Genomic DNA, 23,640 nt, shown 5'->3' with positions numbered 1-23,640 from the left:
TTCAAGCTTCAGATACCCAACCAAACTTTTCTAGAATCTGCATGTCTAGATCAGTGTTTCTCAACTGAGGTTCTACGGCAATCTACCAGTCAGTCACAAGAGGCTGATGGGTAATCAAATCCCTCTGCTGACTCCTGCACAGCTACAGCGGCTGTATTTGTGTAGTTGTGCAGTGCTGCACCCCGCCCACCCCTTCTCCCCTTCTCTCCATCCTTGGAGCTTGTATGAGACGTCACATGGAATGGACAGAAAGAGAGGATTGGAGGAGTGGCCGGCAGAAGAGGACTCATCACAGCTACTTCCCTGCTTAGCTCTGCAAATGAAGGAGATTGTTGCCTTTCCATTAGCCCTGACCTCATGTAAGGTGCCCTGATCCCATGTACAGTGTCCTAATACCATTTAAGGTGACCAGATCCCATTTGCCCTAATTTCATGTAAGGCACTCTGATCTCATATGCCCTGATCCCATTTAAGGTGCTCTGATCCTATGTAATGTGCCCTGCTGAGTGTCCCCTTTACACTACTTATCTCAAGTTTGACCCAGAATTGAACATCCAGAACATGCAGAAAAAACAAGCACAACTACAATAAACAGGTATGTTTTAATATTGGTTCTATTATTTAATGCCATGATTAAAAATAATTGTTATATCAACAGCTCACTGATCTCACCAATATTCGATGAGCTGTAGATCTGAACATTATTTCAAGGGTTCCTGAAAATCTCAAACTATTTGCCAAGGGTTCCTCCAAGGTTAAAGACAGGTTGAGAAAGACAGGTCTAGATGGACATTTGATATCAACGTCTGAGCTGTTTGTTCCCTGAGAAGCAGGATGTTCAGGAATTTCAGAATAAGAATATCCTGGATCCTCAACACCAGAACTGGAGCCAACAGCTTGGCAAACACCTTGGAGCGGTGGACAGGTCTTTTTTTGACAGGTTTTTAATGACTAAGGATTGGAAACTTATACACCAGGACTGTCAAGAGTCTTATTCAAGTAGGAAATAGCTGCAACAGCAGCCGATAACCCTAATTCCTCCTCAATGGGGTAATGCTCAGCAAAACACTTCAGGGGTGAGCCCAATTGACAAACATCACTTCCTGCAAACGAGGGTGTACAGAAGATTTGGGATGTTTTGGTGGCTGACAAGAACCAATCCTAGTAACTTTGGAAAAAAGAGGACTCCGAAGTGGCAATTTCAAAATAGTTAGAAATATGTCCGACAGGAAGCCCACTGTGGTCTTCTGTGTCTGAGACAGCTGGGGACTTTGAAACACCACCTGAGAGGACTCATGTTCTGAGGATTTCAAATCGTCGAACACTTTATCCTCCTCTTGATATTCCACAAAAGGGAAGGAGGGGGAAGGACAATGCTCAAGCTTGCGACCCAGGCATTCCAAGCCAGCGAGGATCCCTGAAAGCTGGTCACTCAAACAGAAATGGAAGTTGAAAGTTTTTTTAGACAGATTACTACCCTGGGGCTTTGTACTAACACCTGATCGCCGTGATATCCTCAGCCATTGTGCAGCTCGCCCATGTGCTTACTTTCTCTTCTGAATAGAGAGAACGATACATTTTATCTTTCTCCCTTTGCAGGGGAGAAAGATGTAAACAAACTAAAGTGTGTCAGTATATTTTTGGTAGGATTTTTTTTTACAAAAACATTTTTTAAATTCGTGTCAGTGTGTTTAAGGTAAAAGTAAAAAAAAAAAAAAGCAAGATGCACACTATTGCTTCTGGGCCCTACTATGGATAAACAACCTACACATGTGGTATTGCTGCAATCACTAAGAGCAGGAGAATTTATTTTGGGTTGTTCTTTGGTGATAAGTTACTGTAATAGCAAGAAATATACCTAAATACTGGAGGCTTTCACCCCCTTTCTGTCCAGGCCAATAATCAGAATTCAGCACTGTAGCACTTTAAATGACAATTGCAACACTGTACCCATATGACATTTTTATCATTTTTTTCACACAAATAGAGTTTTTTCTTTTAGAGGTACTTAACCGTTTTCCCGCCACCCTATAGCAGATATACTGCTACAGGGCGGCAGGAGTGCACAAAATCACGTATATATACGTGATTTTGCTTTTCCGGGTAGGGGGCGCGTGCAAGCCCTACCCACGCTGCCATTCGTGGCTGTCAATCACCGTGTCCCGGCCGGTGATTAACCGCCGGCGACTAGTGATTACCGAGCATCTCCGACGGGGAGAAGGACTGTTTTTGTTTACTAACAGTTCTCCTCCCCGTCAGCTCGGGCACACTGCTTTGGATGGCTGTGCACAGTGTGAAGCACATTGACACGGCCCCCTAGTAAAAACACTCCCTGCACACAGTTAACCCCTTCCTGCCCAGTGCCATTAGTACAGTGCCACTGTATTGGTGTCACTGGGGATGTCAGTGACACCAAGTCAGTTCCCATCCAGTGTCAAAATGTCCGCCACAATCCTGCTATAAGTCGCTGATCGCCGCCATTACTAGTAAAAAAAAAAATTTAGTATCTATACCATTTGTAAACGCTATAAAACTTTCACACAAAACAATTAATTTACACGTATTGGGATTTTTTTGTTTTTTTGCTTAGCAGACATGTAGCAGAATACATTTTGGCCCAAATTTATGACAAAATTTGATTTTTAAATTTTTTTACTGGACGTTTAAAAAGCAAAAAGTCAAAAATATTTTTTTTTTATCTCAAAATTGTAGGTTTTTTTTATATCGCAAAAAATAAAGAAAGAAAGCTCAATTTGTGGATAAAAAAACAATGTAAATTTCACTTGGGTACAGCGTTGCATGACCACGCAATCATCAGTTAAAGTAACGCAGCACCGTAATGCAAACAAACAATGGCCTGGGCAGGAAGGGGGGGAGGTGTAAATCCTCAGGAGGGCAAAGAACTAATTTTTTCTTATTTTCTTAAATTTTAACCAAAATCTATACAGCTATATTTGTTTGGTCTACAAGCTATGGTACGTACAGTCAGGTCCATAAATATTGGGACATCAACACAATTCTAACATTTTTGGCTCTATACACCACTACAATCAAGGTGAATAGTGTAGGAATTACAACAGTTTGCATATGTGCCTCCCACTTGTTAAGGGACCAAAAGTAATGGGGTAATTGGCTTCTCAGCTGTTCCATGGCCAGGTATGTGTTATTCCCTCATTATCCCAATTACAACGAGCAGATAAAAGGTCCAGAGTTCATTTCAAGTGTGCTATTTGCATTTGGAATCTGTTGCTGTCAACTCTCAAGATGAGATCCAAAGAGCTGTCACTATCAGTGAAGCAAGCCATCATTAGGCTGAAAAAAAACAAAACAAACCCATCAGAGAGATAGCAAAAACATTAGGTGTGGCCAAAACAACTGTTTGGAACATTCTTAAAAAGAAGGAATGCAACACCAAAAGACCCGGAAGACCACGGAAAACAACTGTGGTGGATGACCGAAGAATTCTTTCCCTGGTGAAGAAAACACCCTTCACGAAAGTTGGCCAGATCAACAACACTCTCCAGGAGGTAGGTGAATTTGTGTCAAAGTCAACAATCAAGAGAAGACTTCACCAGAGTGAATACAGAGGGTTCACCACAAGATGGAAACCATTGGTGAGCCTCAAAAACAGGAAGGCTAAATTAGAGTTTGCCAAACGACATCTAAAAAAGCCTTCACAGTTCTGGAACAACATCCTATGGACAGATGAGACCAAGATCAACTTGTACCAGAGTGATGGGAAGAGAAGAGTATGGAGAAGGAAAGGAACTGCTCATGATCCTAAGCATACCACCTCATCAGTGAAGCATGGTGGTGGTAGTGTCATGGCGTGGGCATGTATGGCTGCCAATGGAACTGGTTCTCTTGTATTTAGTGATGATGTGACTGCTGACAAAGCAGCAGGATGAATTCTGAAGTGTTTCGGGCAAAATTATCTCCTCACTTTCAGCCAAATGCTTCAGAACTCATTAGACGCCGCTTCACAGTGCAGATGGACAATGACCCAAAGCATACTGCAAAAGCAACCAAAGAGTTTTTTAAGGGAAAGAAGTGGAATGTTATGCAATGGCCAAGTCAATCACCTGACCTGAATCCGATTGAGCATGCATTTCACTTGCTGAAGACAAAACTGAAGGGAAAATGCCCCAAGAACAAACAGGAACTGAAGACAGTTGCAGTAGAGGCCTGGCAGAGCATCACCAGGGATGAAACCCAGCGCCTGGTGATGTCTATGCGTTCCAGACTTCAGGCTGTAATTGACTGCAAAGGATTTGCAACCAAGTATTTAAAAGGGAAAGTTTGATTTATGATTATTATTCTGTCCCATTACTTTTGGTCCCTTAACAAGCGGGAGGCACATATGCAAACTGTTGTCATTCCTACACCGTTCACCTGATTTGGATGTAAAAACCCTCAAATTAAAGCTGACAGTCTGCAGTTAAAGCACGTCTTGTTCGTTTCATTTCAAATCCATTGTGGTGGTGTATAGAGCCAAAAATGTTAGAATTGTGTTGATGTCCCAATATTTATGGACCTGACTGTATCACTTAAAATTGATCACACCTGAGATACTGACTATGCCTGTCTCATTTCTAGAGGCCCTAACATACCAGAAGAGTACAACCCAAAAGACCCCTTTTTGGAAAGTAGATGGTTTGAGGTATTTAGTAAAAAGCAGGGTGAGTTTTTGAAAGTTTGTTCTCACAATTCTTTTGCAAATTAGCTTGAGGTGATTGTAGCCGTATTAGTGCATTTGCGACAGAAACAATTGAGTACTATCCGTGATACTTTTTTTTATTTGCAATAGCATACAATTTTGAGGACAAGCTTTCAGGGTATGTCCCCTTCTTCAAGGTCCAAGCAGTACTATACAAATACCTTTAGTATAGTATTTGTATAGTACTGCTTGGACCTTGAAGAAGGGGACATACCTCGAAAGCTTGTCTTCAAAATTGTATGTTAGTGCAAATAAAAAAAGTATCGCGGACAGTACTCAATTGTTTCTTTGTAAATTAGGAAATTAAATGTCTTTTTTTTTTTCCACAAACTTGTCATTTCAACAACTTATTTCTTACACGTGGCACATGCACTCTTGCAGTTACACCCCAAAACACATTCTGCTACTTCTCCCAAGTAAGGGGATAACACACAAGTGAGATTTTTTCACAGATTAGCCACAGAGGGGCCCAAAATCCAAGAAGCACCTTTGGGCTTTCAAGGAGCATGCATCGTGCATTTACATACATGACTACCTATCACATTTTTGAAGACCCTGGAACGCCGAGACAATAAAAACACCCACAAAATGACCATAGCTTGGAAAGCAGACACCCCAATGTATTTTCTGTGAGGCATAATGAGTCTTTTGTCATTTTTTTGCACAAGTTTTTGGAAATGAGTTAAGAAAAGTAAACTTTTTTTAACACAATATTGATGTATAAGATTTTTCTAACAAAGCATGGACATACTAAGAAATATGCCCCAAAATCCATTCTGCTATTCCTCCCGAGTATGGCAATACCACATGTGTGAGATTGTATCATAGCCTAGCCACAGAGATCCAAAATTCAAGGAGCACCTTTAGGCATTATAGGGGCATAAATTATACAGCCAGTTTCCTGACATCACATTTTTGGAGGCCCACTGGGGACACAGATGTTGATGGTCCGCTAGGGACAAGGACAGATGTTGATGTTGCAATGAGACACTAGTGCAGATATTGATGGGTACACTGTTACAGATGTGTCTGTGAACTGATACACTAACAGATGTTGAAGGTCCACTAGGGGCACCAACAATGTTGATGGGGCACTGGTACACTGACAGATGTTTTTGTGAAGTGGTACACTGTGAGATGTTGATGGGACAGTGGTACAGATGTTGATGTGCACTTGGACACTTGATGCTTGGTGTGGAATGGCTCCACTCTCTATGATCCTTTTCTTGTAGGAAAGTGCAGTACCCAGGCTCTTTTAATTGCTTGAGTTATATGCTACCTTCAGGTGATTGTTTAGCTGCTACAGTATCTCACAGGAGTACACCCCTCACATTTCTATAAACATTTTATTATATCTTTTCATGTGACAACACTGAAGAAATGACACTTTGCTACAATGTAAAGTAGTGAGTGTATAGCTTGTATAAAAGTGTAAATTTGCTGTCCCCTCAAAATAATTCAACACAGCCATTAATGACTAAACAGCGGCAACAAAAGAGAGTACACCCCTAAGTGAAAATGTCCAAATTGGGCCCAAAGTGTCAATATTTTGTGTGGCCACCATTATTTTCCAGCACTGCCTTAACCCTCTTGGGCATGGAGTTCACCAGAGCTTCACCTGTTGCCACTGGGGTTCTCTTCCACTCCTCCATGACGACATCACCGAGTTGGTGGATGTTAGAGACCTTGCGCTCCTCCACCTTCCCTTTGAGGATGCCCAACAGATGCTTAATAGGGTTTAGGTCTAGAGACATGCTTGGCGAGTCCATCACCTTTACCCTCAGCTTCTTTAGCAAGGCAGTGGTCATCTTGGAGGTGTGTTTGGGGTCGTTATGTTGAAATACGGACCTGCGGCCCAGTATCCGAAGGGAGGGGATCATGCTCTGCTTCAGTATGTGAGTACATGTTGGCATTCATGGTTCCCTCAATGAACTGTAGCTCCCCAGTGCCGGCAGCACTCATGCAGCCCCAGACCATAACACTCTCACCACCATGCTTGACTGTAGGCAAGACACACTTGTCTTTGTACTCCTCACCTGGTTGACGCCACACATGCTGGACACCATCTGAACCAAATCAGTTTATCTTGGTCTCATCAGACCACAGGACATGGTTCCAGTAATCCATGTTCTTAGTCTGCTTGTCTTCAGCAAACTGTTTGTGGTTGAGATACTGTAAATGCACATACATAGCCAATATGAATTGGAATTTACCGAGGGAAGGATTTAAAAAAAAATAATTTTTTTGTTCATACAGTGCAGGATACAGGCGCTTTAAATCTAAGACTTAGGGAAGTCCCCAAACGATCCAGCTGAGTGGTGGGCAAACCAAAACAATGCCAACAGGAACACAAGAGCCACTGGCAAAACCATGAACTTCAAGAGATTGAATGCAGTTTGAAGTACCTTATTCCTAAAGATGGCCTTAGCAAAAACCTGGTAAGGCTTAAAGTGGTAGTAAACTGGTTTCTCCTACTTTTACCTACAAATAAGCTTAAAGTGATACTAAATCTTGTATTAACCACTTGCCCTCCGCCCTATAGCAAAAGTACTGCTAGAGGGCGGAAGGGATGCGCAAAATCACGTATATACACACGTGATTTGCATTTATGGGTAAGGGGGAGCACGCCGCGCTACCCATGCCACTTTTGGCGGCTAGAGATGTCGATCAATGGGTCTGGGCCGGCGATTCCCAGCTAGCACTCGGTGATCTTTGGGCAAAGCTGACAGGAGAGAGACCTGTGTGTAATCACAGTTCTCTCCTGTCAGCATGGACATGCTGCTTTGTACAGCAGAGAGATACAAAACATCATGTCTCCCTAGTAAAACACAACACAGTGCACAGAGTAAAAAACACACAGCACAGTTAACCCTTTGATCACCCCAGATGTGAACCCCTTTCTGCCCAGTGTCATTAGTACAGTGTTGGTGCTTTTTATTAGCACTGATCACTGTATTAGTATCACTGGGGATGTCAGTGGCAGTTAGTCAGTTCCCACCCAGTGTCAGAATACCTGCCGCAGTCTCACTATAAAGTCGCTAATCGCCGCCATTATTAGTATAAAAACAAATTAAAATTCCAGTAAATATAGTACCATTTGTAGACGCTATAATTTTCACGCAAATCAATTTACACGTATTGGGATTCACATATTGGGATTTTTCTTTAGAAAAGACATGTAGCAGAATACATTTTAGCCTAAATTTATGAAGAATTTTTTTTTATTGGATGTGTTTTATAGCAAAAATTCAAAAATATTGTTTTCAAAACTGTCGTTTTTTTTGTTTATAGTGCAACCCCAGCCAATCACAGCTAATCACAATACACACCGAATTATTTCATTAAGTAAAAATGCTTGCTCACAGCAGTGAAAAATCACTGCTATAAGCAATCATAGGTTGTAAAAAAAAAAAAAAAATCCTGATCACCTCCCCAGAGTAGTAAGTAAAAAAGTTGGAGGTGAGCGTGCATGCTAGCTGGTGGAGGAGCACAAGCGGTGCTCGCTGGTGGATTCACAGATTACTGAAGATTTTGTTTTATTGCACATCTTGGGACTTTTTTATGAATATTATGTGATTTCACTTTGAGGGTTCAGTTGGTTTTTACAGCACATTCAAGTATTTTGTCACTATTAAGCACCATTTTAAGTTATTTTGATAATTTCACAGGCAAATTTGCTAATTATTTTCATTTATTACTCTGGACATTTGTATTGCTCGGTCACTTTTTGCACATTTTTTGAGGCAGCTGGGTGTTTGTGTCTATATTTCAATTTATTGGGATTTTTGTTTTATTCATTTATATCACTGCAGGTTCATTATGCTTATGTGATTTTTTTTATCTGTCACTATTATTACTTAATTCTTTAGTGCCCTGTGGGGTGTCTACTAAAAAAAATATTTTTGCTACAAGGTTATGTTTTCTGAGTAGCGCAGCATCAACCTTTTTAATTAAGTTCACTATATGTATGGATTATGTGTGTGTGTATATATATATATATATATATATATATATATATATATATATATATATATATATATATATATATATATATACACACACACACACACACACACAAGTTGATCATATCTCCCCCCTCTTAATCTCCTCTTCTCAAGGGAGAATAAATTTAGGTCAGTTAATCTTGCTTCATAGCTGAGCAGCTCCATGCCTCTCAATATGGTCTTTTATCAAGGTTTCTATCCATTTATAAATGGATTTTAGAACCTTGTAGGACTTTACCTTGTACATTAGCTATGTGTAGGGAATTGTGTCAAAGCTTTTGCAAAATCCAAGTATACTATATTCACAGCTACTCCTTTGTAGAAGAAAAGAAAAAGAAACTAAAACAAAAGGGAATCAGAAAGGAAACATGAAAGAAGAAACTAGAAGGATCATGGATCCGGGGCTAGCATAGGCAGCGACTATAGGAGGCCATAACTAGTTGGAGGCAGGGATGGCAAGGAATTGCAGAACAGGTTTTGACCGCAAATGAACTGGGAAGGTCTTCTTAAGTTTGGCCAATTTAATGGACTCTAAGCTAGAGAGCTCTGGGCTAGCAGATTCTAGCTACTCCAATGACAGGCATGAGCACACCCCATTAATAAGAGTATCAATAGTATCCCTGAGTTTTCTGGAAAGCTCAGCAGAGAGCATATCCTTGTTATGAAAATTCTGGATCTGAGGAATTATTCCTATATCTGTCCACCTACAATAAAAGGAGAAGGCACCAGGGGGCACTCTGGCTCCGACTCTGGAAAAAATGTTGAAGAGGTCCACGTGTGAGCCCCACATTCCATTGTCTCCATTGTCTCAATAAAAGAGGCAATTCTATCAAACAGAAAAAAAAAAATGCCCTTGAGAGGAAAGTGGAGGGAAGGGACCCTGAGGGAGTCACAAATCAGATGGAAGGGATCCTGAAATCTGGCAAAGGTATGAACTAAGTGAGCTAGGGAGGGTAAAATGTGTTGACATCATGAATGACATCACAGCATCCTGTGTCCTCTAACCATACCCATCGCAGCATCAGGCTTTGCTAACAGCTGCTACCACTCAAGCATGCTGCCTGACAGTGTCAGGTACTACCAGCTCTAAGGATCGCGAAGTGTTTGTGCAATTGAAAAGACTGCTGTTGCCTGCAAGTACCCATTCAGTGCATGTACCTTCAGTGACATCTGGTGAAACTGTAAAGCCATAGCTGCAAGTATGCTATATGCATTTCTGTTCTTGGATAGGCACAGCAGTAAGCTCTATTAGTTATGACACTATTCACAAGTTGGCCACTTAAAGACTGCTGCAGCTGCTGCTTTGTTCACTAGACCCTATACCACATATAGCGCCACTCAAGGTGCTCTGGTAGATCCAGAGTCTCACAGCAATCTAAAGGGAGCAGGTTTTCTTCTGGTTAATTCAGAAAGCAGGAAAATATGTAAGTAAGGCTTAGAACAGCCCATTTACAGCTAAAGTCCAATGCCACAATCACCTATCCATGCGACCGATGATCAGAGGATTTATGGTCGCAGTTGTTAAGTCCTTTTAAAGTGGATCTCTCCCCCTTTCACTAAAAATCACATCAGCATACAGCTCTGCGGGCTGATAAGAAATAATCTTACATTCATTCGAAGAACATTTACTTTTGCACTACTGCTTTTACTTACAGTTGTTTTTCCACTTTCTGGTTGAGTAAGGCACTAATGATGTAACCCTGGCCTCACAGCTGTTTCCTGGAAAGTTCACATGTCCCATGAGCCTTTTAATTGTGTCAGTACCCCCATTAAGAAGATTTTCCTTTACTTCCTGTTAGAAGTGAACAAAAATCTCCACAACAGGGGCCTAGGCAGCCATAGAGAGAGTATTCTAATCCTTCTCTGTTCTAAAACAATTAACAGAATTACACTGGTAACGCAAAGTTATGACTGATATTTTTATTCTGAAACACTACATACGTCACAGTTACAAGCATATAAGTGTACCTTAGGTGGGTCAATAAGAAGTTGATGAAATTCTGGTAAACGCTGTTTAATAGCCAAAAGTGTGCCTAAACTGGCCTGGGTATTCGAGGATCCATCTAATCCGGCGGCATCCATCTCAAGCCCTTCCAGGGTACAGTAGAAAGCAGTTAATCCACCCAGCTCAGCTCTGCAAAAGAACCAAGGATACACAGGAGTCAAAAGAGAAAATACACAAAGAAAAAAAAATAATAATAAAAAAAAAAAAAAAAGCTTAGGAACCCCTGAAAATTGAAACTCTGCAGATTTAATGATTAAATACATGCAGATATGAAATTGTATACTTTTTTTTTTTTAAATGCAATCTTAAGTACAAGAAAATTTACTTTATTGTAGATCCTTGCAATCCCCCGTACAGCAGCACTTGGGAGTGGGAGAAAGTTAGCACCAGGAGCCAATCAGGTAGACTATGTGAAAATCCTGACAAAGAAAAATGGTGATTGAACAGAACGTTTAGTGAGCAGAGGGCCTCGGTTTCCCACTGTCTAGTCTACAATGCTATCCTGTTGGCTGTGCCCCAGGCAGAGTTGTGTACATCTCAGGACTAAAAACGGACAGAAGTCCAAACCCTTAAGCTGGCCATAGATCGAAATTCAGCCAGTTCAGCAGGGACCAGGCGAATTTTGATCCATCTATGGCCATTCCCATTAGTGAGAAGTTGATCGACTGCTCGTGAAAGAAAATTTGTGAAAGTGCTGGTCAGTGTTATCCAACAGCAGAGGAGTCCCTGATGTCAGAATACAATAACACTACGGAGAAGATTCAGAAATGATTCCGCCATCTACCTTAAAAGTATGGATGGAGAGTCTAGTCAGTTTCTTTCAATCAGCCAGAAAAAAAACAGATGAATGTACGGCCAGGTTTAGTCAGGTAAAACTGTCCATATAGGCATTTCACCTTCAAATTTAGAGGTTTCCCTGGAGTTAAGCTTTAAAAAGGAAGTAATGTCAAGAAGCACATAATGCATGGTCCCATGAGTGTCTTGCCATCTAAATGCATTTTCTGAGCGTGATGTCATCAAGTTAGGGGGAAAAGAACCTGGTAACATCAATCTTTCAAAATGTATTTGGGAAGGGGATGTGGCAAACTGTTGGCAAAGTAGGATGTGCTTATCTACAGCTCCCTGTTCAGATGCCAAGCAGGTGATGTTTACGCTTTTCTTTTGTCCCCTACAAGCATGCATGGGGAACCTGAAAACCCCTAACAGTCATCCAAATCCTAACACCAACATACCCAAATGGCAGCACTTTTTTTTTTTTGTTACTAGTAGACCTCTCTAAGTCCTTACTTTGCATATGCCGAACGTTTAAACCACTGTCGGAAGCACTGAAAACCCATGAAGTTTGATATAAATGGGGCTACCTTTTGCAACTAATTGCTACTACAGCTGGAAGATCAGAAATATTCCACCAGCCGGGTGACCTTAACTTGCTAGGTACATTTAAAATCCAACAGGTGAAGCTTTACAAATATCTTGTGCCAGGTTTCTTGATCCATGAAAAAGGGTGAAAACCTTCCTATAAGGGACTACAAACTTTTAACTCAGACCAGATTAATATCAGATTGTGTTTAAGCACACTTCTGTTTCAATTTTTTGTACTAAATCCAAGAAATATTTCCTGCAGGAGAGCTCTAGAGGCATTATTACAAAGAATCATTACAAACTTTATTTTGCATTTTTCTCATTAACATCTTATACAAGACAACTAGTCACTCTTAAGCTGGGTATATACTAGCAGAATTCAGTGCTCGTTTTCGACCGCAGTGATGACAAAATGCAAACGAGCAGGACTGAAATTTTACTCGAACATACGAATTTCAGTGTAAGCGTTTCTGTTCGGTACAGTCAATTAATTTTAAGATTGATTGTAAAAAATGAAATATTGAACTATTTTCAAATGACTTTTCAACGTACTGAGACATTTGGGACAAATTTTCATTAAAAATTCTACTAGTGTAGATCTCAAAAGACTTGTCTTAATACCACTGCCTCACATTAACTATTTTCATACCTCGTCTCACATGGGACACCAAGCCTCACTCATTTGGCTACTAACAATTTCAATATTTCATAAACCAAATATTCTTCATTAACCCTATCACTTAAAGACTGTGTTCAGGACTTCAGTTGTTTGGTTAACGTGCCCACTATCCATGTAGCCTATGGTACCTGACAAGCAATTAACACCAGCCTTCAGTCATGAAGATACTCCATACAAGTATACTTTCTGCTCCAATCCATTAAACATTCGTAAAGGTTACATGTAACTATGTCGCCTACCATATGTATCATCTGTTATGTGTTCTTGTACCATAATCACTCCTTTACATATCCTACTCCTGATTCTCCCTCTACAGGTTTTACCTTCTTTCCCAGTCTCTACTCTTCCACTCCTTTCACTAATTTCTACCTTCCACAACTTTCCCCACCCTCCCTTACCTGCCATCTTTCCCTATACAATCTTTTTTTCCTCCTATATTTTTGTTAGTAACCCATACCATTTTGTCCACCAAAATGTATTTGGGAGACCTAGGCTGTATGTGACCAGGACGTGCTGTGGATTCAAAGTGTTTCAATTTTGTTTCTGTCTACTGCATTTTGACTGTTGTAGAGCCACTCATGGGTCTATGCAAGCTTACTTGTTGTGGACCTTTTGAAATTATGTCTCAAAAACATGATTTTATCAAGACATAATCCTATATAACATCAAGTCAGCATAGCCGGATGTTAAGGGTTAATTTGTCTTGGTTGGAAAGTCGAATGACCATCTAGCTAGAGAAATGTAAACGATGGGTGAAGGAATTTTTTTTTTTCCTCCTAGAGACAATATACTATTTGAAGTTCTACAGGTGGTCAAACACCATTATTCAGACTTCGATAGCAGGTAAACATATACAAGGTCTGGACATGACAATAGAGGAACCAAACTGATTGTCTGAGAGCTTACCCAAACCTTGCAGAGTGTGATAAACCAACAGACCTCTCAAACTATCACAATATGCTATTGTCCACCAAGGGTGAAAGTATTAATAGTTGTTTACTGTGACTCCAATACAAGAGCCAGGCAAACAGAGAGTTTTTCCCTACCCATAGAAAATGTGGTTCTGAAACATAAGTTAAATTCAGGACATTTAAAGCTAAAAAAAATTGAATGTATCTAACTACAAAGATATTACTACAAAAGCATAGTATCTAGAGATGTTATAAAGAAAAGGTTTCACACACCACCAAATATTCAGCAATGGGAATTATATATCACTAACTTGAGTATTGAGATGATGAAAAGTAAGATATATTGTAAGTTAGCCTCAGCTGTATGTCTCATCAGGAAATAGATGCTTTCACACAAGCTTGTATTTCAGGGAGGAATGACTGAATATACACATATATTCCATGGTTCTTATTTAGAACACTATAGGTATGATCACTTATATATCTGGAAAAAGACGTATATTTAATCTCTGAAATTACCTTAAAATTCCACCCGAGGTATGAGTCATCTCAAATACTCAAATTGTTCTATGGTACAAGACTGCCATCTGGCGGGCAGGTGAGAAATAGCTTATGTACACACATTTCTCAACTAGCCAATCAAGAAGCCTGGTGGGAAGGTATCTTAGAACAATGGATTAGTTGGTATAAAAGCCCTTGTACCTTTAAGAAAAAAAAAAACTCATCAAAAGAAAAACCTCATCAAAAGAAAACCCTGACTGAAGAAAGACCTCATGAGAAGAATCTGAAGACATCTGAAGAGACCTCTCTATAACCCCTCTTCCATCCTTTCAAACTTCCAAACTTTACTAAATTGCTAAACCTCTGTACTCCTAATTTCCTACATTCTCCCATACTAAATATCTATCACTTGCCCTGTGATATCATTTCTAAAGGCGTTCCATTGCCAGCTGATCCACGGGAGAGTTTCATAGTCTGAATTCCGGGTGTGGTGAGACTATTCATTTACTTTTGCATTGTCTATTTTCTCTGTTGTGTAGAGTCATAGAATTACCTTAGTGTATTACAACTATATTGGGTAGTTATATATATATGTAAAGAGATCCTGTTTTACTGTTAAAAATTGTTTGGTGCCATATTATAATTTTTTTCATATTTCATAATTTATTAAATATTAATAATTAGAGTATATTTTATCAGAGAATATCTTCTTTCAATCCTATGGCCACGGTTTGTGAGAATATAACCTTTGAGATACTCGAAGTTATTAATTATTAATAAATTTAATTTTAATCAGATCATTTAGAAATTGTGATATTGATGTAATTAGTCAGAAACCTTATTATTGTGTATTACATTGGTAGGGTATATCTTTGATTGTGTGTACCAATATTCATTTATCACCAGTCTTTTGCGTTTTGTGTTAATATATATATAATTTTTGTACATAAATACATTTTTATATTTATCTATTATAAGGCAAATTTTGTGTGTATGGTACGAAATCATACTGGCTAAAAGAATTCAAGGTATAATAAGTGGTGATCAAATTATCAAGGTGTCCAAATTATTGGTTTACTAAATATTTGCCGTATTTTAACGGCTGGAGGCACTGTAATAGTTCATCTAAGGGAAAGGGACACGCCCTTTATAAGTAGAAGAAATCCTTACATAAACCACCACATACTGCAGTACTGTATGCCAGCTCTAAGCTACATATTTAGATATAAAATTGGAGTCCTGTTGCCATGTTATTTTTATAGCTCATTTGAGCTGGCCCCACCTTCAGTCAGGACAGCACTATTGAACCTGATAAAAATAAAAAAATAACTTGTACAAACCCTTAAAAACTAAAAAAAAAAAATCATCTTTTTGAAAGTTTAACTGATGTCAGAATATTTTCTAGAAACCAGCATAATGCAAAGCAGAGCGTTTGACAATTGTGTATTGTCAGATAGTTCTTCCCAATTCCGGAACTCTCCACTAAGTAGCACATGAATATGAAGATGCAGTAAAGGTCACATACAGTTATTTTATTTCAGGCAAAGAGCCTATCCACAAAGAACAGAGGAGGATAGTTCTTATAGATTGGAAAGCCTACTGTTTTGCAGTAGGTGTATGGGATAGATAGAACATAAGTTGAAACCTGCAAGTTTTTGAGACCACGCTTCACTGGGGCACCTCCCCTATAATACAACCCACTCCATGAATCCTATGTTTTCCAGCAAGGGGAGTTTGCAGGGGAGTGTGAAGAGGCTTTTGAAATGGGTTGGATACCTGTCCTTTACGGGTGTTTAGAGTCAAGTTCTAGTCAAGCCCTGTTTGCAGGAAGGCCAGAAAGCAAGGCACAGAGTAATCTCTAGGATTGAACTAGCTGTGTTCACACCAGGCAAAATGCGATTTCCAAGTATAATAGATTTCTCTAGAAGTGATTTTTGTTGCTTTCAACAACGTAGAAATCCCTCTATCCTTTTGGACCTGGGTTTCAACAGCCATGCCATTAAAGCCAGAGCCTGATAAGCAGAATGGAGTAGAGGACCTTGAGATAGCAGATTTGGCATGTTGGGAAGGAGTCAGAGGTTGTCATTTAGAGGTCTGAGAATATCTGTGTACCAGGTTCTTCTGGGTCACTTTGCAGCAATAAAAATTAACTCTTTTCTCTCTCACTTTATTTTGAGGAACAGGCAAGGCCAAAGTCACAGTGGAGGAAAGGCATTAATAAGCCTGAACAGAGACTAGGAGATTATTAGAGCATCCAAGGCCAGGGCTAGAGGATCCCTGGTTCTGGCAACAGATAGGAGGTAGCTTGTTTAATCTGGAGTCTAGAAAGTCCACATGCAGAATCCTCCCCATCCATGGCATATCAGATTGCACACATCTGGATGAAGAAACCGTTGTCCTTGAACCAAGAGGTGACAGCTGAGATAATTGGTCTGCTAGTTATACACTCTAAAGCAAACAGACTTCTTGTGCCCCCTTGATAGTTGATATATGCCACTGTGGTAGAATTGTCTGACTGCACTCGAATTGGGTGTCATTTTAAATGGGGTGTACAGTGCTGCAGGGACAACCTGACCAATCTGAGTTCCAGGATACTGATGAGGAGCTTGGTTTCCTCTCTTGACCATGTCCCTTGAACGGTCAAGGATACAACTCTCCCCCTAGCCTGACAAACTTGCACCTGTTGTAAGGACTTTCCAGTGGTATGGGAGGAAGGACTTCCCACTGTTAGGGCTTGGGTGGTAAACTACTAGGATAAGGAAGTTTTTGCTTGGCTGGGTAGGTTGAGGGAAAGAGCCTGCTTTTTTCATGCCGACAAAGGAATTTTGTCTAACATGTAAATTCAATATCTTAGCGCACAGTACAGGACACAGGCAACATATTCATACACGATGGGTTATAGGCTCGTACCTTCAGGTAATTGGACATTGGCAAGCCTTTGAGGGGACACACCTCTGAAATGTCTCCCCTATAACCCTACAGCACTCAGAGACCTTTTTTCTAATAAGCAATGCAGACTAACCAATGCGAGTTTAGGGAGGAGGTAAACATATACATATATACATGCAATGAAGAGTTTTTTTAATATTTATTAACTATTGTTTGTGTCACAAAAATGTTTTAACATCTTCAAAGCTGTAGGCATGTTGTGTTCATCGCATGGTACAAAGCACCAAAATGTATTTTAATTGTTGCAATGCAATAAAACAGAAAAAAAAACCCACAATGGGTTAATATTTTTGCAAGGGACTGTACAGGGGTAGGCACATTTTCCAGTTAAATAAAATTAATTTTGACTTACCTGTAAATTCCATATCTTGGAATAGAGTAAAGAACACGGGCTGGATATTCATAGACACTAGATTATAAGCGGATACCTTCAAGTGATTGGAAACTGGCAAAGCATTGCTGGACACACCCACTGAGCATACGCCTAACCCTGCCCCACTCCGTGAGACTTCAGATTTTAAGCAACGAAAGCTGTGTAAGGCTCCATGTACATGGGACATTTCTGAACGATGGCAAAACTGACTGCCGGAAAATGTAGGTTAAAAAACATTGGTTTAGTCGCGTTTGCATACCGCATTTACAAGTTTTTTTTTAGTTTTTTTTTTTAAGATAACTTCAGGAGACCTTCCAAAATGCCCAGAATGCACTGAAAAACAGTGAAAAATTAACGATTTCGGACATTTTGAGAGACGTAGAGAGCAAAAGCAGAGAGAGCAGTGTTTGTTGAGATTAGCCATCTATTTTATGTGGTGTTTGGATGTGTTCCAGCTAATTTCTGTGCAGAAATTATTGCAGCATATTTTCTAACATATTTTCTTTAATGCAAAACCTCAAAGTATGGTGTACCAGGTCCATTTGAGTACCGGGAAAACACTTTGCATGCATTTTTCATGATGAAAAAAAGGCGCTGGACACCATCTGGAAATGGAAGAGTTAAAAAAAAGTTTTCAAGCAAACACTTATAAATGCGGTTAGCCGTGGACGTTTGAAAAGCTGATAAAATCTACTCCTGAATGTACGTTTTCTGCGTTCAATAAAATGACTGTAAACTCAACTGCCTGTAAACGACATAGTGTGCATGGACAGAGGAAATCAATAGGGAGAGTTCAGGAGCTGCTGAAAAAAACGCTGAACAGCTCCTAAACGTGAGTTTATCAGCTGCAGTGTACATGAGCCCTAACACAAGCACAGAGGTGAGGGTGTCCTATGTACTGCACTCCAAGCAAGGAATTTACAGGCAAGTCAAAATAACCTATCTTAATTGTAAAAGGACACTTTCTAGATGTATGGCATAGACCCTGGGATGTCCCAAAGCAAATAATAAGGGTGGACAATAACGAGGCAGCCAGAACTGTGCCCAGGGGCACAACAGACCCAATTCAGAGTGCTGCTGTAAAAACATTGCTGGCATCCAATTCAGCAAGCTGCTGTAAGAACAATGCTGGCATCCAATTCAGCAAGCTGCTGTAAGAACAATGCTGGCAAAAGCTGTATCCACAAAGACTTGTATGTCCACTTGGAAGAACATGAGCAATGAACTGAAGACCAAGTGGTGGTCTGCAAACCTGGAAAACAGAAGCATCATGTTGGAATGTCCAGGAAACACTCACAGACCTGGTGGAGTGAGCAAGAGTGCTGGAGGTGTTTAGCCTTTAGAATTTAGGCACTTGAAATAATTTGCTTATTCACCTCTGGGAGGCCCTGATTAAAGGACAAACAGACCATCTTCCTGATAGAAGGTGTGGCTTTCATATAAACTCTGATCGCTCTAAGAACATCCAGACAATAATGAGCAATCTCTTTGGGGTGCTGAGGGAAGGACAACGTCTTCACTACAATAGATTCCCCTGAGGCAAAAGACTACACTTGTAAAGGGAGCAGGAATGGTTCCTTTCAAGAGAAAGTTGCTAGTTCAGAGACACATAATAACCACTAAAAAAAAGCCACCTTGCAAAAGAGGTTATCTAAACAAAGTTCCCTTATGGGATCAAAGGATGATTTCTGCCGGCAGAAGCAGCCAAATTAAGATCCTAAGGCAGCACAAGGTGCTGTAAAGGGTGGTCTGATCTGAGAAATACCTTGAACAAAAGGTTTATAGAACAGAAAATAAATCCAAAGGTTCTTGGAACCAAATGGACAAGGCTAAAACCCGTCCATTAAAGAGTACTTTAAGGCCAAATTCTGTTTCAGTCCCAACTGGAATACGCAACAACCAAGTAATCTCTTCTTTGGGACTGAAGTGCCTGTGCTCATACAAGACAAAGGATTTCTAGGTATGACAGTACATTTTTCTGGAAGTGGTTTTTCCACCTTTGAACAAAGCGGGAATGACAGTCACAGATTCCTGAGAAAGAAGGTCGACCCTGTTTGGGAGATGCCAGGGATAGTCTCCTAAAAATTTGAGGATGCCTGTGTAAGAGGTTCTTCTGGGCAAGTTTGGTGCAATGAGAATCACTGGTTTCTTATCTTTATTTGCCAAAGCAATTATGGCAGAACCTGCACTGGAGAAAAGACACATGAGCTCGAAAGAAGTCATGGAAATTACCAGAGCATCTTGGTCCCCTCTACAAACAGCTGTTAACTTGTTGTTGAACCTGGAGGAGAGATGTCCACACCAGGAGTATCCTATTTCTTACATAAAGAAATTGAAGATATCAGGGTAAAGGGGCCCATTCTCCTTGGTCCCGGCAGTCAGGATTAAGGGCCCAATTCCCTAATTTGTCCAGGCAGAAACAGCTGAGGTAATCTGTCTTCCAATTGTGCATTCCTTGGATGTGTACAGTGGAGAGGACTGGATGATCAGACTTGCTTTCCTAAAAGTGAAACCAAAGGCAACTTTTTTTTTTCTACTGATCGACTTCTGTACAACCAGCCTGTTTTTTCCCCAAACAATCAGTGCCACAGCTATAGCTCTATATAGCTATATGATCAGTGTGTTCTGATGTCAGGGAAGGCTTCCCGTATTCCTGAATTCAGAACACAATAGCACAGCTAAGCTGGGAGGGGTTATGCCTGGGTGGAGATTCCTGTCTTTTTTTTGGCCAGTATCCATTCACAGGAAGATAGATGCATAAGAAAAGTTGTCATGAATATGAACTCGGCTGTCTTCTGTGCTGTAGAGTTAAGAAATTCTAAATTGGTCAATGTCACCAGAAAAGAAATAAAGGGGAAAACATCCAATAGGGACACCAATTGTGGTAACCTTGATGACAACAAGGACTTCCCTAACTTTTGAGAAAAGTGAAAGGAACTCCTCCCTATTGCACCACAGATCGCAAAAAAAAAAAAAAAAAAAAAATCCTTACAAGGGGTATAACCCTCCCTTATCCAAAATGGAAAAGACAGGTTTGCCTTCAGTTGCACTTTAAGCTGGCTGGCAGATGGACAAATCTCTCACTGCTGCTACTGTATTTTGACTGGATGCAGCCGCTGTTTGGCACAAAATTTTCCAACAGGCTCCTTAAAAGAAAATTGAACAAACATATCATATGGAGCAAATTTTAGCTGGTTCCTCAAGAACCATCTGAAATTCTGTGTATGGCCTGCTATAGACAGAATGAAAACAGCATATTATTTAATCACTTTCCTTCCGCCCTATAGCAGACATACTGCTGCAGGGCAACAGGGGTGCGCAAAATCACGTATATATACAAGATTTTGCATTCCCGGGTGGGGGGGGAGGGGCGCATGAGCCCTACCTGTGCTGCCATTCACGGCCTCGGCTGTCAATCACCGGGTCCCGGACAGTGGAAAGCCCACACACAGCCTCATAATAAAAAACACAGCACACAGTTAACCCTTTGATTGCCCCAGATGTTAACCCCTTCCTGCCCAGTGCCATTAGTACAGTGTCAGTGCTTTTTATTAGCATTGATCACTGTATCGGTGTCACTGGGGATGTCAGTGACACCAAGTCAGTTCCCTCCAGTGTCAGAATGCCCGCATTACTAGTATAAAAAAAAAATTACAGTATATATACTGCCATTTGTAAACGCTATAACTGTCACATAAACCAATTTACACAAATTGAGATTTTCTTTTTTTTTTTTGTAGCAAAAAACATGTAGCAGAATACATTTTGCCCTAAATCAATGGTGAAATTTGATTTTTAAATTTTTTTTATTGGACAAGTTTAATAGCAAAAAGTCAAAAATACTATTCTTGTATATGGTGGACTATTTTTTTCTATTTTTATAGCGCAAAAAAAAAAAAAAATTATGCACGGGCAATCAAATACCACCAAAATAAAGCTCTATTTGTGGGGAAAAAAAGCAAAGAAAATTCCTTTGGGTGCAGTGTTGCATTACCGCGCAATTGTCAGTTTAAGTAACGCAGCATTGTAATGCAAAAAATGGCCTGGTCAGGAAGGGGGGAAAATCCGCTGGAGGGCAAGTGGTAAAGTGGATTTTTTTTATAAAGGTCATCGCTAATCATTTGGTAAAGAAGGGACTTTCAGAAGGCAAATAAGAGTAAAAATACATTTATGCACATACACACCCTCTTGAAGCAATAGAAAAATGCGAAAAGCATTAAAAAGTTCCTTTGCACCTATTCACACTAGAAGTATTTCACAGCTGTTTGAGATGTTGGAGAAATGCTTTAATGGGAGCACTAAGAGTGTTTTTATTTGCGATTGATTGGAGGTGTGCTTAGAGGTTTCTTGCAAATCTCCCCAATACCAGAAGTTTCCTTTACATAAGCAAGTATTTTTGGCTCCAATTTTAATCAATGAATATGCAAAATACTTGTAAAATGCTTTGAACATTTTTTTTTTTAATTCCCCAAAAAGACCACAAAATGATTAAAAACATTTAGCAAAATTCTCAAATGCTTTGAAAAGGAGTGTATACTTGTCACTTGAAAGCTTCTGTGAACAGGCCCATACTTGGTAGCCTACCTAGGTCTACGTGGTTCCAGTAGTGTCAAAAGCACTTGGATGCCATTCACAATCACAGACTCATTATGCTCGCCATCGAACATGTTGCTGATAAGCTGCTCAATGGCCTCTTGCCTGTAAACAAAAAAAAAAAAAAGTGTTCAGCAATATACATAACAAAAATCACAAAATACAACACAATACTACAAAAACAAAGCATACATTTTAGGCACCATAAATGTCCAACGCATAGAAAGGAAACATGACTTACTGTACCTGTAAATTCCATACCTTGGTACATTACAGAACACACACATCTACCCTCAAGTGACTGGACACTGGCAAAGCTTTGCTGGACATGCACCCTGGGCTTACCCTTGTAACCCTGCCCCACTCTGAGACTTTAGTTTTTAGGAAGCAATGCTGAGTAACATAAGGGGAGGGTGTCCGATGTCCTGTACTGTACTCCAAGATAAGGAATTTACAGGTAAGTAAAATAAACTGAGGTATTTTATCTTTTAGAGCAGCCTTTCTCAAGCTTTTTTAACATGTAGAAACCCTTGAAATAACGTTCCCGGTTCAGGGAGCCCCTGCTAATGATTACTATATAAAAAGTTCATCGTACATTAGTGTGGTTACTTAGAAGAATTCTCCTTACATTTGTGGTCACAGAGAAGAATCCACCCATTACTGATAGCTAAACAAAATTGTTGAAAGTGGTTATATATCTGGGAGGCAGAAGCTGTTCATTGTTCAAGGAACTCCTAACCACCTCTGGAGGAACCCTAGGGTTCCACAGAACCCTGGTTAAGAAAGGCTGCTTTAAAGTGTAAGCTCTTGAAATTAGTTAGTTATCCACCTGGTACCCCTCTGCGAGGCCATGATGAAAGGTCAGCAAGTCTTCCTGATAGCAACTGTAGTTTTCAAATAAACTCTGTGGCTGGGGTGTGATAGAAGACAGTCGCACGGCACTAGAGTTCCACTCCTTTATGGATTCTGCTCGAGCCTCCTACCCTGCCTTCCTTCTACAGAGCTGCTGTGTGTCCTCCTGAAGACTCTGCCACCAGCCGCGGTTCACCGCATGTCTCCACGGAAGAAGAAAGCTGTTAAACCGCCAGTGAGTGCTCCACACTCTTCTCCAGCGGCAGCCATCTTACCCTCAAGGTCTTCACTTTCGTCACTATCCACAATGTCGAAGAGCACACAGACCCAGCCCGAGGACATAATCTGAAGGCCCCTCTGGAGCAGACAACCTGGCAGCTATCATGGCATGCAAGTAGACTGTCGCAGCCAAAATTGCCTATTTCTACAGACATCAGCTTCATCAGATATGACCTGGACAAGTTCTGATCTTGTCTCAAAAAAGGAGAGGACAGGACTTCCCAGGTGAAAGACAACGTTCACTCTGATACTACTGAACTTCATGCACTACAACCCCAAGTGAAAGCCCTACAGGAGAAAGCAACTGACACTGAAAATAGACTACGTCACAACAATCTCAGAATCCTGGGGCTTCCAGAGAGGGCAGAAGGTAACAGACCAGCAGTATTTTCAGAAAGCTTTCTCATCACACTCC

At 40.3% G+C, this 23,640-nt stretch overlaps 1 protein-coding gene across 4 annotated transcripts in view; it reads right to left on the bottom strand.

Annotated features, from left to right (window-relative positions):
- LOC149451185 (serine/threonine-protein phosphatase 6 regulatory subunit 1-like) overlaps positions 1-23,640 on the bottom strand; it is a 280,567-nt gene that overhangs the window by 140,630 nt on the left and 116,297 nt on the right. For all 4 annotated transcript variants that reach the window (XM_089691024.1, XM_089691026.1, XM_089691023.1 and 1 more), the window contains exons 7-8: positions 22,086-22,199; positions 10,690-10,855 (exon numbers count right to left, since the gene is read on the bottom strand). In XM_089691024.1, the coding sequence (XP_089547150.1) occupies positions 10,690-10,855; positions 22,086-22,199 (280 nt within the window). The remainder of the gene's footprint in view (positions 1-10,689; positions 10,856-22,085; positions 22,200-23,640) is intronic.

The sequence above is a fragment of the Staurois parvus genome, unplaced genomic scaffold, assembly GCF_062004578.1.
Source record: "Staurois parvus isolate SC_StPar_1 unplaced genomic scaffold, SC_StPar_1.0 ptg000548l, whole genome shotgun sequence".
NCBI lineage: Eukaryota > Metazoa > Chordata > Amphibia > Anura > Ranidae > Staurois > Staurois parvus.
Note: the sequence above shows the minus strand (reverse complement) of the source record. Positions and strands in the feature narration are given on the sequence as shown.